The sequence below is a fragment of the Toxorhynchites rutilus genome, chromosome 3, assembly GCF_029784135.1.
Source record: "Toxorhynchites rutilus septentrionalis strain SRP chromosome 3, ASM2978413v1, whole genome shotgun sequence".
In the NCBI taxonomy this organism is placed as follows: Eukaryota; Metazoa; Arthropoda; class Insecta; order Diptera; family Culicidae; genus Toxorhynchites; species Toxorhynchites rutilus.
In genome coordinates this window covers 320503390-320520947 of record NC_073746.1, presented here as the reverse complement: position 1 = coordinate 320520947, position 17558 = coordinate 320503390, and the positions used below count along the sequence as shown (strand labels likewise).

At 44.4% G+C, this 17558-nt stretch overlaps 2 protein-coding genes across 2 annotated transcripts; both read left to right on the top strand.

The window, feature by feature from the left end:
- The first annotated feature begins 3452 nt into the window (after positions 1 to 3452).
- On the top strand, positions 3453 to 3851 carry LOC129774502 (uncharacterized). The gene has a single exon (XM_055778249.1). It carries the CDS (start codon positions 3453 to 3455, stop codon positions 3849 to 3851), a length of 399 nt encoding a protein of 132 aa, XP_055634224.1.
- Positions 3852 to 5606, top strand: LOC129774501 (uncharacterized). The gene has a single exon (XM_055778247.1). The coding sequence runs from the start codon at positions 3852 to 3854 to the stop codon at positions 5604 to 5606; it is 1755 nt and encodes a 584-aa protein (XP_055634222.1).
- The last annotated feature ends 11952 nt before the right edge of the window (positions 5607 to 17558 follow it).

Here is a 17558-nt window from a genome sequence, read left to right as displayed (position 1 = left end):
TAAAAAGACTGCTTCAAATTCGTTTCGTATCCGTAACAAACTCAAAAAAGTAATGAGTCAGTCGGATCTAACCTCAAATCACTCCGATCCTGAGATGGATTTTACACTTACTCCGTGTGCAGCCTGCAACAAGACGTCATCGGAGAATGAAGGGATGGTCGGTTGCGATTCCTGTAGTAGATGGTTCCACTACCGATGCGTAGGAGTAACGGCAGCCGTGAAGAAGGAGAAGAAATGGTTCTGCTCGGATGCGGCTTGTCAAGAGATGGCGATAAAATACCAGTCCAAGAAGCCTCCGAAGAAAAGCTCTACTCGTTCCACTACAAAGTCAGACGCGGTTCCTACCCAGGAGGAGAAACTCAAAGCAATGGAAGAGGAATTCAAGCGGAAGATGCAAGAGTTGGAATTTGAGCGGATCATTAAGGAGAAGGAAATGGAGTTCAAACTGGCGCTGCAAGAGAGGAAGCTGCAGATGGAGAAGGAGATACGTGACAAAGAGATGGCTCAGGAGAAGCTGTTGTTGGAACGAGCCCGGGAAGAAAAAACTCGACACCTGAAAGAGATGAAGGCAATGCGGGAGTCCTACCAGAAGGAAATGGCCGGTATGGAGGAAAAGTTTGCCCTAATGCCGAAGCGAGACCCGAAAGTTCCAGCTGAAGATCCGAAGGAGGGTGTTTCTGATCCGGATAGAAAAGCCAGAATTCTGTCCGGTGAAAAATTGAAGTTGGATAAAGCAAGTCCGAAAAAGAAACCGATTCCGGAGGAATATGAAGAAAAAAGCGACGAGAGTGAAAGTGACAATGAAGAAGAAGCCGACGATGGGAAAGCAGGTCGTCAGGAGGGTAGCAAAACTGTCCCTCGCGGGCTGGGGCAGCATCGTACAGGCCCGTCTAAAGCGCAGCTATCGGCGCGGAGTGGTGTGACGAAAAGGTTACCGGTGTTTACTGGGAGACCGGAGGACTGGCCGCTCTTTTGAGGAACGTTCCAAGCATCGAACGAAGCGTGTGGTTTCACTGACGTGGAAAACCTTGTGAGACTTCAAGAGAGTTTGAGAGGACCAGCTCTCGAATGCGTGCGAGGACAACTACTTCTTCCGAAATCCGTCCCAAAGGTGATCCAAAAACTCCGCCAGTTGTATGGCAGACCTGAGCTTCTGCTTCAAAGCCAGCTGGAACGCGTTAGGAAATTGGATCCTCCGAAGTCCGACAGACTTGCGTCGTTTATTCCTTTCGGAAATGCCGTAGAACAACTCTGCGATCATTTGGAAGCGGCAGACTTGCAACAACATCTGATCAACCCGTTACTGATTCAGGAGTTGGTTGACAAGCTCCCGGCTGGAGACGAACGCGAGTGGGTCCGATACAAGAGGAAGAAGAAGGAAGTAACATTGCGAACGTTTACCGACTTCGTGTCCAGAATTGTCGATGAAGCTTGCGAGGCAAGTGTCAAGCTGGACCTAAAATACGAGCCAGCGGGAGTCCACCGTGGAAGCAACGAGGGGAGCAAGAGCAGATCGAAGGAGAAAGGTGTCCTAATCAACCACAGTACCACTGGTGGTGCTGCAAGGAGCACTAGTGAAAAGGCGAAGCCTAAACCGTGCAGAGCATGTCAGCGCACCGATCATGGCCTACGGTGACCGAATGGATCTCGTGACAAAGTGGAAGCTGTGCCTCATTTGCTTGAACGACCACGGGAATGCTTCCTGCAAGTTCAAGATTCGTTGTAATGTCGAAAACTGCCAGGAGAGACATAATCCTCTACTCCACCCGCAAGGAGGTTTCATCGGTACGAGTGCACACATTCGATCAGCGAGCGCAATCCTCTTCCGGATGATTCCGGTACGGCTCCATTGTGGAGGGAAAACGTTGACGACGCTAACGTTTCTGGACGAAGGTGCGTCGGTTACGCTGATTGAGAAGGAGTTAGTGGATCGTTTAGGTATCGTGGGTGTTCCAGAACGGCTGACTATTATGTGGACGGCTGATATAACTCGCGAAGAGAAAGGTTCCAGGCGAGCTAGTGTGTGGGCGTCAGCCATCGGCAGTGGGGAAAAAGTGTTGCTGTCCGCTGTCCGCTCGGTCGAAAGTCTGCTTCTCCCTAAACAATCGTTAGATTCCTCCGAAATTTCAAGTGAATTCTCACACTTGCGCAATATTCCGCTCATGTCGTATGAAGATACCAGACCAGGGATGCTGATAGGGCTCAACAATCTAGATGCGTTCGCTCCGCTCGAGGTACGGATGGGGAATCCTGGTGAGCCAGTGGCAGTACGCTGCAAACTTGGGTGGACTGTCTATGGGCCGAAAAAGGAAATCGCGTCGAATCCAAGGGAGCTTATGGGTTTTCATGACATCGTCAGCAACGAAGTTCTCCATGATTTGCTGAAGATTCACTACGCTCTGGAGGAGTCGGTTGTGGCTGTCAAGAAGGAGACAAAGGAGGACGGAAGGGCCTTGGGTATCCTGCAGTGCACAACGAAACGACTTGGGAACCGCTTTGAAACCGGTCTGTTGTGGAAGAACGACGAAGTCAGCTTTCCAGACAGCTACCCAATGGGCGTCAAAAGATTGAAGCAGCTGGAGCAGAAGCTGGAAAGAAACCCGGCTATCTCCGAAAACGTCCACAAGCAGATAGTGGAGTACCAGCAAAAGGGATACGCTCATCTAGCTACTCCGGGGGAGCTTTCCGGAACCGATCCCTGCAACGCTTGGTACCTGCCACTTAACGTGGCCCTAAATCCCCGCAAGCCCGGAAAAATCCGTCTGGTGTGGGATGCAGCTGCAAAGGTTGAAGGAGTGTCTCTGAATTCGCAGCTATTAAAAGGGCCGGACATGCTCACTCCTCTAGTGTCCGTTATCATCGGGTTCAGAGAGCGGAAAATCGCTTTCGGTGCAGACATCCGCGAAATGTATCACCAGCTGCGGATCATCGAGGCTGACAAACAAGCACAACGTTTTCTCTTCCTGGCGAATAAAACAGATCCTCCGAGTGTCTACGTTATGGACGTGGCTACGTTCGGGTCGACTTGCTCCCCGTGCTCGGCCCAATATGTGAAAAACCTGAACGCAACGGAACATACCGACAAATATCCAGAAGCTGCGGCGGCAATCATCAATCAGCATTACGTTGACGACTATTTCGACAGTGCTGAGACCGTTGAAGAAGCGATTCGTCGAGCGAAAGAAGTGCGGTTCGTCCACTCACAGGGAGGGTTCGAGCTCAGAAACTGGGTCTCGAATTCGCCTGAAGTTCTTCGGTATATGGGAGAGGAGAAAGCTGCTCAAGCGATCCACTTCGGCCGGGACAAGGAAACCGGCAACGAGCGAGTTCTGGGTATAATCTGGAGCCCAGACCAGGATACGTTCTCATTCTCGACGGAACATTGAGATCACCTGCGTGACTATCTGAGTGGAACTGAAAGGCCAACCAAAAGAATAGTCCTGAGTTGTGTCATGGGATTCTTCGATCCGCTAGGCCTGCTAGCGCCCTTCACAGTCCACGGAAAAATTCTGGTGCAGGATCTGTGGCGCACTGGTTGTGCTTGGGACGAGAAAGTTGATGAACGATGTTGGACGAAGTGGAAGAGGTGGATCGAGTTGCTTCCGGACGTAGAAAACATACAAATTCCTCGCTGCTATTTCGGTGATTCGCTGTCGTCAGCAGTAGAGTCGCTGGAGTTACACATATTTGTCGACGCCAGTGAATACGCATACGGCTGCGTCGGCTACCTGCGTGCGGTCGTTGAGGGCACCGTGCGCTGTTCTTTAATAATGTCGCGTTCCAAGGTAGCGCCACTAAAGCGGCAGTCAGTTCCACGTTTGGAATTAATGGCGGCCGTGCTGGGTGCCTGAATGCTGCACACGGTCATCAATACTCACACCGTGAAATTCCAGAGGAAAGTTCTGTGGACCGACTCGCAAACTGTGCGCAGTTGGATCCGCTCCGATCAACACAATTTCAAGCAATTCGTTGCATTTCGGATAGGAGAGATATTGGAGTTGACCAGACTGGAAGACTGGCGGTGGGTTCCGTCGAAGCTGAACGCAGCAGATGTTCTGACGAAGTGGGGACAAGGTCCTCCATTGGACAGCAATGGTTCCTGGTTCTCCGGTCCCGATTTTCTGCATCTGCCTGAGGAAACGTGGCCGGTTCAAAAGAATCCAGTCGAAGAAACGGAAGAGGAGGCACGGACTTTCGTATTGCATCACGACGTGGCACCAATGGAAGGCGTTATCAACAGCAAAAGGTTCTCGCGGTGGACGACGATGCTTCGAAGCACGGCAACAGTATTGCGTTTCGTGGACAATTGTAGGAGGAAGGTGGACGGCCGGCCGTTGTTAACGTTCAAGGCCACGTCGAAGCAGGAGAAAGTGATCAGGGCGAAAATGTCAGCATTGCATCGACCGCTGTTACAAGAAGAGCTGGCGAGAGCAGAAATTGTGCTGTGGAAGCTGGTACAGAGCGAGAGTTTTCCTGATGAAACGACGGTGCTGGTGAAAAACAGAAACAGAAGAGCTGACCAGGTTCCGATCAGGATTGAGAAAAATAGCATTCTGTATAAGCTGACACCAATGTTGGATGAAAATGGCGTCGTTAGGCTAGGTGGTAGGATGAAAGCGTCGGAGAAACTTCCGTTCGACAAGAAGTACCCTATCATTCTTAGCCGAAATCACGACATCACTCAAAAACTGATCCAACATTACCACGAGAAGTATGCCCACGGAAACCGGGAGACAGTTTTTAACGAAATGCGGCAGAAGTTTCACATTCCAAATCTCCGCTCCGCGATTGGCCAGGTGGTGCGAGGATGTATGAGGTGTATGGTGTCGCGCAGTCGTCCACAAGTTCCGTTGATGGCTCCGCTACCAGTTCAACGAATTTCTCCACAACTACGTCCGTTCAATGCCGTAGGAGTAGACTACCTGGGACCGGTCGAGGTTACGGTTGGTCACAGGAGAATTGAGAAACGGTGGATAGCATTATTCACGTGCTTGACTATACGAGCTGTGCATTTGGAGGTGGTACACTCGCTGTCGTCGCAATCCTGCTTGATGGCAATCAGGCGATTCATGAACAAGTTCGGTTGTCCAGACGAGTTCTTCTCCGATAACGGAACCAATTTCAAAGGAGCGAGTAAGGTGCTGTTGGAAGAGCTGAAGCAGTTGGAGATTGAGTGTGCTGAAGGAGTAACCAGTGCCACTACAAAGTGGCATTTCAATCCGCCCGGAGCGCCGCACATGGGCGGCATCTGGGAACGTATGGTTCGATCCGTCATGGAGACGATGGCGGCTCTGTGTGATGGGAGGAAACTTTCCGATGAGATCCTGCTGACAACGTTGAGCGAAGTGGAGGATATCATCAACATGCGGCCGTTGACCTACATGCCGCAGGAGTCGGCGGAGCCGGAAGCCCTAACGCCCAATCATTTCTCGCGTGGAACGGTTCTTAGCGCAGACGTCCGGCTAGCTGGTCGGGTGAACGAAGCGGAAGCACTTAGGGATGCGTACAAGCGGTCCCTACACTTAGCAGATAACATGTGGGAGCGGTGGTCGAAGGAATACCTGCCCACGATAAATCAACGCTCGAGGTGGTTTGAAGATCAATAGGATCTGAAAGTTGGTGATTTGGTGTTCATCACGGATGGGAAGAACCGAAAGAATTGGACACGAGGAAAAGTAGAGGAAGTGTTTGCAGGGAAAGATGGAAGAATCCGACAGGCGAACGTACGGACGGCTGGTGGCGTGTATAGAAGAGCCACAGCGAACTTGGCGGTGTTGGAATGCTAAGGACGGTAAATCCGGCAAACCGGTGGACCGGTGGCGGAGTTACGGGCTGGGAAATTGTCAACACGGCTGAACTGAAGAAAAAAATAAGTGATTTTCAGTAGCGGGAATAACAACAAACCGTCAGTGGTTGACAGAAAAGGGTTTGTTTATTCAAGAAAATAATTTGTGAATGGCTGCAGCAATCAAAAGTGTATTTTGCATAAAAATCGAAAATTTATAGTCAAAGTATTTATTAAAATAATCGTGTATATGATCAATAGAATAGAATCACGCGGTTGACATAGATCCTTCGTCCGTAAGTAAACATCCAGAAGCCTGAAATACCTGAAAAGAAAAAAAGGGAAAAATGTTATGTGTGAATTTGTTGTTATATAGATTGGTGGAAAACAGAGGTGGAAAATCGAAGGAAATAAAGCTTAATTTGGTGGAAAGAAGGACAGAAAAGCATCGGAAAAGTACAGGATAGAAGCAAAGGAGGAAAAGTATAGTTCGAAAGGCGAAGGATAGAGGCCAAAAGACAGCAGAAAGTTGTGAGCACGAGGTTGAAGAAGAAACTACTTTGTGAGTAATATTTTTATTTTATTTTATTTTATTTATTTTGTGTTCAGTCTTCGATGGACTCGTACAGACTAATCATAACTTAAGCTAATAATTTAAGTCTACATATAAAACATTGTCGGGTGATATGAAAATCGAATTGATCACAAACAACACTAAAGGCCTTAAGACAGGAACAGAAAGAGCTGTTGAATCCATAATTAGTCCTGTGTCTAGGAATGGCGATCAAAGCAGAGTGTCGCAGCTGTCGCGGGGGTACGGTAAATGATATTTCTTGTAGAAGATCAGGACAGTCAATGTTATTCGTCAGGACGTCAAATATGAAGAGCCGCTGTAGTCTCAACCTTCTTACCGACAGGAGCTCAAGATTGATCAGACGGCAACGATCTTAGTAATCAGGAAGGTTTAAGGGATCATTCCATGGCAGGTTCCGAAGTGCGAATCGTAAAAACAGCTTTTGGATACGCTCGATTCGTATTATCTGGTACGCGTGGTAAGGTGCCCAAACCGGAACAGCGTACGTACTAATGCGCAAAAAAGCGATTTGAGTGCATACACATCAGTTAGCTGAGCAGCATTACGGCGAATAAAACCAAGCACGGAGAAGGCTTTTGCCGTAGTAATGGAAACGTGCTCGTGAGATCGAAGTTTACAATCCATTATCACTCCCAAGTCGCGAATAGACTGTACGCGTTCCACAGAAGCACTGTCGATCCGATATTGGTGTGAGGATAAAGATCGACTGCGGCTAAAAGTGATCACTTTGCATTTGTTTATGTTCACACTCATACCATTCTCGTTGCACCAGTTCAGGACGATGTTGATGTCGGTTTGCAATAAAAAAGAGTCAATTGGAGATGCGATGACACGAAAAATCTTGAGGTCATCGGCAAAAAGCAGCTTTTCGGAGGATATACGAAGACAGACATCGTTGATGAAGTGGACAAATATCAAAGGGCCCAGCACACTCCCTTGCGGTACACCAGACGGTATGTTGAATGTGCTGGATCGTGTTGAGTTGAGCTGTACAAATGCCTTTCGATCCGTTAGATACGACAATAGCCAGTCCGCAATCCAAGTCGGAAAACCTATGTGTTGCAATTTATGCACTGCGTAAGCGTGTGGTACCGTGTCGAAGGCTTTCGAAAAGTCGATATAAACAGAGTCTACTTGATTTCGCCGTTCGATCTCACGAAACAGAAACTTGGAGTAGCACATTAAGTTGGACACAGTGGAACGATGTGGTATGAATCCGTGTTGATGATCTGAGATAAACGGCAGTGTTGCGTTTAGTATGACGTTATGCATCAGGGATTCAAAAACCTTTCCCAAGCAACTGAGAATCGAAATTCCACGATAGTTGACGACATTGTACAAACTGCCAGATTTGTGAACTGGAATCATAGAAGCGGTTTTCCATAAACTCGGGAAGCATCTCTGTTCAATTGAGCTGTTGAATAGCATCGTCAAAGGAACCGCCAACGATGCCGCACATCTTTTAACTAACAACGGCGGCAGAGCATCCACCCCGGCTCCTTTTGAAGCATCCAGTTTAACCAGTGCACCGAGTACTTCTTCGTTGGAAAAGCTGAAGATCGGAAGGTGGATATTATGAGTTGGTACGTTGTTGAAACATCCCGGCCGAGGTACAGGTGAAGTAGAACAAAACACACTTTGGAAGAAGTCAGAAAAAAGATTGGCGGCTTCGTCAGCTGTACTGGCTGTGGAGTCATTGTAGACCACATTGATTGGCACGAGGTTGGTAGCCCTTTGTCCTTTGACGTACCTCCAGAACATCGATGGGTTTTGTTTCAAGTAAGATTCCAGTCTGCATATATATTGTTGATAACTGGAAGTGTGTAATTCGTTGTATGATGATTCAATTTGACGCAACCAGTCCCTATTCACATCTGATCTGAGAGCAAAGAATCGTTTACGTGCTTTCCTTAGTCGGTTACGCAAGTTGCGCAGCTCAGCTGTCCACCAAGGTTTCCTGCTAACGCTGCTTAAGTTACGACGACGGCGCGGGACATTTGAGCGAATAATTTCGTTAAGTTTGTCGTAGAACAGAAAAACATTTGCGTCAACAGACCGTTTGTTAAGAAAATGCTGCCAGTCGATGGACGAAAACGCGACGTTCAGCGAATCAAAATTGCATCGCCTGAAGTCCATGTAGTTCTCATTCGAAGCTGGGAAGATTTGGTGGCAAGTGACCGAGCTTTGTAAGTCCACGAGCAGGATGAATGGAGGGTGATGTGCGTCAATGGGCAGCAGTGGTAGTGGTGGCTGAAATACCTCAGTGATATCCGGAGAACTCGTGAAGGCTAATATTGCACCTTTATTGTATGAAATTTGTATTTATAAAATGAATATTTTTCAGTTTGAGCTGATCCTAAAAAAACTGCTTCAAATTCGTTTCGTATCCGTAACACATACGTTTCACATAGAATAGGAGACCCCTTGTAATCAAAATGTATTTACCGTGAATGTCTGTAATTTTTTTCCTAATATACAGATGGAAATAAATTGCGGTTACCGGTCGTTAAAATGCAGCAATGAATCTTAGTCTATATCAGTTTTTGCATGCCTATCCCTTTGTCATATACCATCAGAGTTGACTCCTTATTTATGTACTTCTCATCCATGCACTCGATGCCCTCCAGAGCGATCGGCCACGTGGGGCACAGGACAGACGGAGTCAACGATCTGCTAAGTGAAAGCTCACGAGTGCTTGGAGAAAGTTTCCGATTACCATCACGTACAGTCCAACGAACGTATAGCCAGCATGTTTCGGACGAAAGTTTGTTGCGCCCAGTCACAATTGTATAGAGCACACGAACATTCTCCCGCCGTGTCGTCCTCGTGCTGCGACTCGCTCCTCGCGCCTCAGGGTCACGCCAATCAAATGATGGGAATTTTTCCTCCTTCAATGGAACGCGACGATGAAAAGAGATTATGTTTATGAGTCGTGAAAAACATTTATGGAGTTTTCGAGAGCAGCCCCGACAAAGGCCGCGCGCTCGTTTTGTTTTGTGTGCGTGTTTTCCTTTCTGTTTCTGTTCTCGCGTGCTCCACCTCCGGCCCTAACAAATTAGGTTAATCCGAAACGGTGGAAAAAAAAATCGCCCAGGATTCCACGAGTAGCAGTAGAGTGTGTCTGGAGGGATGGGGAAGCTTTTCGCGCGGATTATGCCAAATGAGATGGTTTAGCGGAATTACGTAGCGCTGTAATGTTGATCCACCCGAATTTTTGTTTTGTGTTCGCCGAAAATTGCCCCTTAGTGTGTGTGGTCTTTAAAATTGAAAAATATAATGTTTCAGTCGAATAACTCAAGAGTGATGTTGTTGAACGGTTTATCACCTTTTACTTAATCTTAGCATGTCAGTATCATTTCAAAACTAGTTTAGGGGGGAAGTTGGTAATCTTTTGTCCATTCAGTTCAAATTGTTTTGAGATTCTCAGAATGACTCAAACTATCAAACTGAGAACAGGCCTCAAGAACAGTTCTCTGATCAGATCTGAAGCAGAAAAATAAACATTGCCCGTGAAAACATGTGAAGTGCTTCACTCCACACTCTAGCTTGTAAAATGTCAAATAGAATATTAGATACGATCACGTACGCCTACTTCGACTAGTCGATGGTAAATGTGCCATTGGAGAGGGGAAAGCACAAAAAAGTGATTGCCCTGCGAGAATAGAATTCATTGCACGAGAGAGCACCTTCTGTCGAGAAGTCTTCTTCGCTGGCACCGACAAAATGGGATTCGCCAACGATAAATCACAACCGAGGCAATATCCGGTCGGTTAAAATATTACCGCCATTTGCCCTGCGTGTTTCGTTAATGCTTTATGATGTTCCAGCTGGTATCGGAACGATTACCCGGAAAATTGACTGACAACGATCGGGACTGTAGCTGCAAAAGTTATCATTATAAATGTTTTTTTCTTCGCACTGTTTAGTTTCAATGAAGGTGATTTGTCTTCGTTTGCTTCATTCACTTGCTGTTCCTGAGATCAACCTGAACAATCGTTTATTGACTCACGTAGTGAAACAGGTTCCTTCTAATTACAAAACATTCAGTCCCCTCCGTTTTTACATGTTCGAGTAACTTATAACATCCCAAATGTTAACGACCTCAAAAACATAAATTTATGAGGTCGCAACAAGATTTCTGGAAACTTCTAAACTCGAAACAAAACGGCACATGAGATCCTGAAACTATGCGACCGAATTGGTTGAAAGGGATTGGTTGGGTAAGCAAGTAAAAGTTCCTCCAAACCAAATCAACAGCTCAATGGAAAATATTGTATAGGGCGCCAAATAAGGGATTTAGCTAATTTTGGTTGGTTCAACATAAGACGTACTTTTTGTTCTTTCAACGTCATTCACAATTGCTTTCAAATAAAAATTTGGAAAAAAAAATGGTTCAACGTAACGTTTGCATTAAAAAATGGATCAAAATCACCGCACTGACGCAATTACCCATGCAGCATCAATCATAGTAACCCATGAATCAGCAGGAAAAAAAATTTGACAGCTCTATCAGTCTAACTCTAACCGTGATGGCGAAAACAGTGAAGCCACTTCGTTCAGAAGTGTGCGCGTTCAAAGAACGGTTCCCCGCCGCGTCGAAAACGGACATCGTGCGGCACTTCCGGCATCTACAACATCTTGGCACTATTGGACAATCAGAGCATCGAAAGAATGCTCGATTTCGGACGGTCGACGACCCTGAGCGACAAGAACCTCCAAAGGATGCTGAAGAGGAAGATCGAGGGAAAAGTGGCTACATCGCTGCGTGTGCTGGGCCAGGAGGTCAGTACAACCGGCCAAACAGTGAAAAAGTACCTGGCGAGCATGGACATACATGTCAGGAAGCGGAAGTCCCGTCCATTGGTCTCGGAGCTGCAGGCAATGACGCAGCGGCAGCGGCTGAATAAGATGGTCAAGTCGGTTTTCTCAGCGAATCGCGATGTGGCGGTGGTAATAGACGATAGTGTGATAGTTTCATTTGGTTTGAGTAGCTCATAATAAATGACTCCGAACTGATCTCACCAGATACACAGAATAAGCTAGGAACCATGAATATTCGGTTTTTCGGGTAATGTTGAAGGCTGACCGGGCTTAACCTAAGCTTTTTTGCGCTTAGGATTGTCGTACTTTTCGTCAACAGTCACGATTCGGTGCAGGAAACCTTTTCTTTTCAGTCGCTGAAGCAGTTGTTCGCAAGTTCGTTCGTTGTTCGTGAAAAAGCGCCTTTCAATGCAATGGCGTCGAGTGAAGCTTTTGCACCCGGGGTGGAAGAGTCGATTTGCACTCCCATTTCCGCCAGAAAAGTAGAAACATTCACACCCAGGGAAAGGTCTGCGTCACACCCGAAGCGGGAGAGTCGACTTGCACCCCACCCCCGTCGCAAATCATATATCCAATTTCTTCATATAAATTCGGTTCATTCTGCACCCCTAAAATCGCCCCCTCAAAGATTCACGACAAACCCGGAGCACCTTTTCCGAACTTTTCATGAAATTTCTTCCAAAATTACTTGTTTTTATTCGACAACGACTGAAACCGACCGACAGAGACGTTTTGATTATTATCGGAGCCCTTTCCATATGGGAAAAACACGTTTTGATTAACAAAATCTCCTAGAACCTCATTTCACCGATAATATTCATCAACTAGACAGATAATTTCTTTGGAAATGTGCACGGTTATACTTTAAGGCCAAAAAATAACAAGCATGCATTTCGCCAACACTAATCTGCCGCGCTACGCATAGTTGTCCCATGTTCTAAAATCAGCAACTGAGAAAAAGGCAATCAAAGTTTTCTCGCATATTTGTCTACAAAAAAATTTAAGCATTTCAATTTAGCAATACACCGGGTTTTTTATAAGCACATAAGTTTAATGAAATGTGATGAGATCCCCTCACTGAATCAATCAAGCTTGATTATGGTTTAAAAATTCATGGTGGGACTGTTATGCCTAGAATATCAACATGGAACAATTGAACTTGAAGTTGTTTTTCGACATACTGGGAACAAACAATATTTTTTTTGTGTTTTTCCGAAAGATTATGCATAGAAACACCGTTTTATGAAGAAATGAGTGATCTGCAACACCTTCGTAGGATATAAATCTCATTGTTATAAGGCATTCGCTAACAAGGTGTACACGTGTTCTGTTGAACTTTTTCTTATTTGTTTGAGAATAAGTTCGTTCTTCCAAACCAGAAATGAGTGCATTAGCCCTGCTGAAAGTGTGACATGAAATTCTTGTACTTGGACCGATTTATTCGATATGGATCTACAAAAAATACATGGTGGGGCAGTTATGAATAAAATATCAACATGGGACAATTGAGCTTTATTTGTTTTTTTAAAGCTGGGAACAAACTATATGGTTTTCTGTGTTTTTCCTTAAGATTATACACAAAAACAACGTTTTATGGAGAAAAGTGAAAATCGTCAAAAAGTAACATGGGACAACTATGCGTAGAACGACAGTAATGTTGGTGATTACGTCACCCATGCAAACACAGGCAGTATAGATGTTATGGCGAAATACTTACTTTATCGTTTTTTAACGTTATTCTCAATAGTTGTTTGGTATTTAGATTTTTTTTTAATTCTGCTTTGATTTTTATCAAAGTGCGAGTTTTTGATGGGCAATTTTCTCAAGATGTTTCGTATCAAACTTTAGAATTTTTAAAATTAATTCTTGAGACGCAGTACTGACCATGAATGTATTCGTACGTTTTTTATATTTGTGATTTTTTTTCCAGACTTTTCCGAGTATGTTAATACTGAACCTACCACGGTGGGGTCAAATGACCCTTTTAAGATTTTGTCAGAATTGAATTATAAATAAATTACATTACAAATATCATTATCACATCGTCACACCGGCCTTCACTACTTTTCTTAAAAAACTTTTCTTCTAAAACAAACTGACGATTGTTTGTTATGCTGGCGGATCGTTGGAAAAATGAATTTCTTGAATCATTTACAGGTGTTGGATGAATAATTGGTGTTTCATTCACGGAGAAACTGGCATGTAGCATAGTGTGGTGTCTTCTTTTACAGTGACGACAGGTGTATTTGGATGGACAATTGCGGGAAACATGATCTTGGCGAAAACAGTTGTGGCAGAGACGGCGATTGTTTATCAGATTGAGACGTTCAGCTGGACTCATTCTTTCGAATGTTGGGCATCTCAACAGTGGATGTTGTTGGTCACAAGCATGACATGTTCTTTGTTGTTTTTCAGCAGAAGTATGTGTTGTGATTTTTGTGAATGGAAGTTTGCGAATTATGTTGTTGTGATTTTGTGAATTCATGGGATGTGATGATTGATTATTCACAGACATGGATTCAAGCACACGAATTTTGCGTTGTAGAAATTCGATTAGACTTTTGAAATCTGGTATTTCGATTGTCGTTGCGTAATCTTCCCATGACTTTAGTGTTGCTTCATCAAGACGCAGACACAAAAGGTGTTCGAGTATTGTACTCCATGCTTCGATTGGCTCACCGAGCTGGTGAAGGATTTTAGTGTGACGTTCGTACTCGTCAACAACATTATGTAAAGCGGCGGCAGATTCTTTCTTCATTTGAGGACAATCGTTCGCATAACGGGATTTTAATGCTTGCCATGCAATTGAATAATTGGCGGAGCACATTGAAATGGATTCAATTACTTGCGCTGCTTCTCCTTTAACTGCAGCACGGAGATAATGAAATTTTTGAATATCGGATACATCGGCATTCGAGTGTATGAGGGCGAAAAATGTATCGTGGAAAGTCAACCACTGATTATAATCTCCATCAAATTCTGGTAACGATATGGTCGGAAGCTTGATACCGGAGAGCCCAGAGATAGCAGAGTTAGGAGTTGTGTTCATTGAAGAAGAGATACAGGGTAGATAGGATTGTAGAGTGGCTTTTATTCGGAAGCAGACCGATTCAAAATCGGATCGTATTTGTGTATTGGCAGCCTTCATCGGTGTCTTCGTCAATTTCCAGTTGCGTCTGCACGTCGTCTAACTTCCTCCATATCGTGTCCAAACTCTCTATCCTCAATGGCACTTGCGATGCGTCGCGATCGGCGATGAAATTCTTCACGAACTGTTCCGCTCTCCCCAGCGATGATATCAGCGATACACGGCGATTTGTGAGTCGCTGCATTGTGCGATCCTCATCCATTGTGAGCGGGAAAGTTGATTTTTTTTTTATTTAAATCGTTTATTTTTACAGGCTCAGTTACATAGGTTTAAAGGAGCCGAACTCCTTACTGTATTGTTACTAGTATATAAACATTTTTCCTTAATTCTAATGCTAATAATATAGGAAACCGATTACTCGCGGTCGACTCGAGTTTAGAAGGGTGACATATTTTCTTCAGGAAAAGGAGGGGATATGAGGATATATTGACAATGATCACACTCACACTCTCAATCACACTCATCACACTCAATTCTTAAACCTATCTTATATCTAATATGTATTTACATTTCATCTTATTCTTAAGAAGGGATCCGATCTCTCACAAAGGAAAAGGAAAAGGAAAAACTGGTGTAAGGACAATCACATACGAAGATCGATAGCTTTAAGGAATACATATATTTGGGACATGTAATCAAGGTCTAACCGAGCCAACACGTCTCTCACCGATCGATCTGGCAACAAGATACAGCTCGCACGACCAAACAACGTGCTCGATGTCGTGGTATCCTTGGCCACAAACACAAAGATTGTTGTCGGCAAGATTAATACGAAAGAGTAGCGCATCTAACGAACAGTGATTGGACATGAGTCGGGAGAAGGGGAAAGTTGATAACCGGTGGGAAAAAGAAAAGACCCGGTAGAAGTGGATACAGGAAATAGAATTTTTGGAACGCTACTAACCTTTTCAAGGCGAGCGTAATGCCTTGTCCTCCGTCCTCCATCAGTCCTCCGTCCTCCAGCGATGTATGCGGTCCGTTGATGATATTATCCGCCGGAATTAAATAAAACGAGAGAAAAATCTCAAGGTATCTCACGAGAATACCTGCAGGATTGGAATTACACGTACCGTGTAGCCTTTTTTCACAGGCCTTGTATAATTTGTGTGTGTGTATCACAGGCGGGAACTATTTGCGATGATGATTGGTTAATGCAATAACCGGAAAATAATTCCTCCACTATAATGACACGGAGATCCAAATCACTGAATTTTCTTGCGATACGGAATCGGGAAAGAAATCTCTTAATCCTGGTCACGGCACCAAATGTTAGGGCAGGATCGTTGATTTCTAATCGGAACTTAGAAAAATTCAATATGCACTTTGGATCGACTAATGGCTTGTAATAGATTTTATTTAACACTTCCATTCACTTTGGCGGTACAATTGGGATTGACTTGCTTTATTGGACCTGATTTATTATTTGCTAAGTCGAATTAAAATCAAATTGAATATGTTATTCAAGCTATTATTTAGCTGCCTATTCAAACTGACAGTATTCTACCACTACACGAACCTGTTCAGTTGTTGAAATAATACAACTAGATCTGACTGTGGCAGTACTAGATCTGACTGTAAAAATCCCTGTCGCTAAGCTTATTTATACTGACAACTGTCAAATATATCGCTGTATTTTTCAATATTGACTCCTTACCAAATTATATAATATATTTTTCGCTATGCATAGTAATATATACAAATTTTGAAGACAGTTTATTTGACCCGCTGTGGCTTGAAGTATCGGAAGGTTTAGTGTTATAAATGCCACACTGAAAAAAGCGCAATGTTTTGATTAACCTAGTGTTTACAAAAAAAGGCTAAATGTCGAAACCAACATACCTATATTTTTTTTCCCAAAATATATTTTTTATTAAGGCACATGTGGCGTTAGCCTGACGGGGCCGGGAGTCCAATATTTTGACAAATTTTGTCTTACAACTATGTTAGTAATATGTAACCGATTACTCGCGGTTGGCTCGAGGTTAGTATTACAAGTGTTCTCATAATTGGTATGTTGCAGTCTTCGATGCTCTGTACGTGTGCCCGACACGGGATACTTCCTATTGGGATGCAGCTGACCATTAATCAGCAACGCCCCCCTAGTCTGTACCCCATATCTAGCGTGGTGCGTTTTTCTCGACTCAAGGAATCCAGGATAGAATGGTCACTAGCCGGCGCAATCATCAGTTCGTGTAGAGTTGTCCTATATGTACATACATACCTATATGTGTGGAAACTTTTTCAGATCACGATACACTAGTCGCTTCAGACGACGGGTCGGCGGCCGATTTGGATCGTGTCACCTCGGCCACATGGGGCCGCATTACATCAATCCCAGAAGAATCTGTTTGTCTGTCTGATTGTTATGGACTCGGAAACTACTGAACCGTTTTTGGGGCTGGGGAAGGTTTCCATGATAGTTTGAGACCCCTCCCTTCCTCTATGAGGGGGGGGGGCGCTAACATACAAATGAAACACGAATTTCAAAGCAAATCAAACCAAATAAGGCATCTGGAGGTTGCAATAAATGAATCTATGGTGGTTAGATACTCCTCCCCCTCTCTTAGGGGCGGCTGCCATACAAATTTCTGCATAACTCGAGAACTAATCAAGCAAACGAAACCAAATTTGACCTGTGGAGGTTTCCGGATGCAATAAATGTTTCCATTGTGGTTCGATACTCCTCCCCCTCTCTTAGGCTGGGCTGTCATACAAATGAAAAACAAATTTCTGCATAACTTGAAAACTAATCAAGCAAATGGAGCCAAATCTGGCATGTGAAGATTTTAGGGGGCACGAAACGTTTCTATGGTGAATAGACACTCCTCCGCTTCTCTAAGGGGAGAAGAGGGGAGGGGTCTGTCTTTATTCTACCATATTTTCTGTATTAAATATTCATTCCATGTAACGGAGAAACATGTTATTTGCAAGTGGTTAAAAAACTTTAACGAGAATTGTGTCTGAAAATAATCTGATATTATAATGATGAGTTTTGGTAGAAGTACTAGGAAAATTGTAGTTAAAGGTAAATTCAACGGGGTCGATTAGAAAACCAATTAATGAACAGTTCTGCGATTGGACTCATGAACATGCGCTTAGTAAGAAAACGTGAATGTTTGAAGGTATTGATAACAAAAAACCAAATTTTGGGCGGGACGAAGTTTGCCGGGTCAATTAGTTTATAATAAAAATTACGTTGTGTAACATTG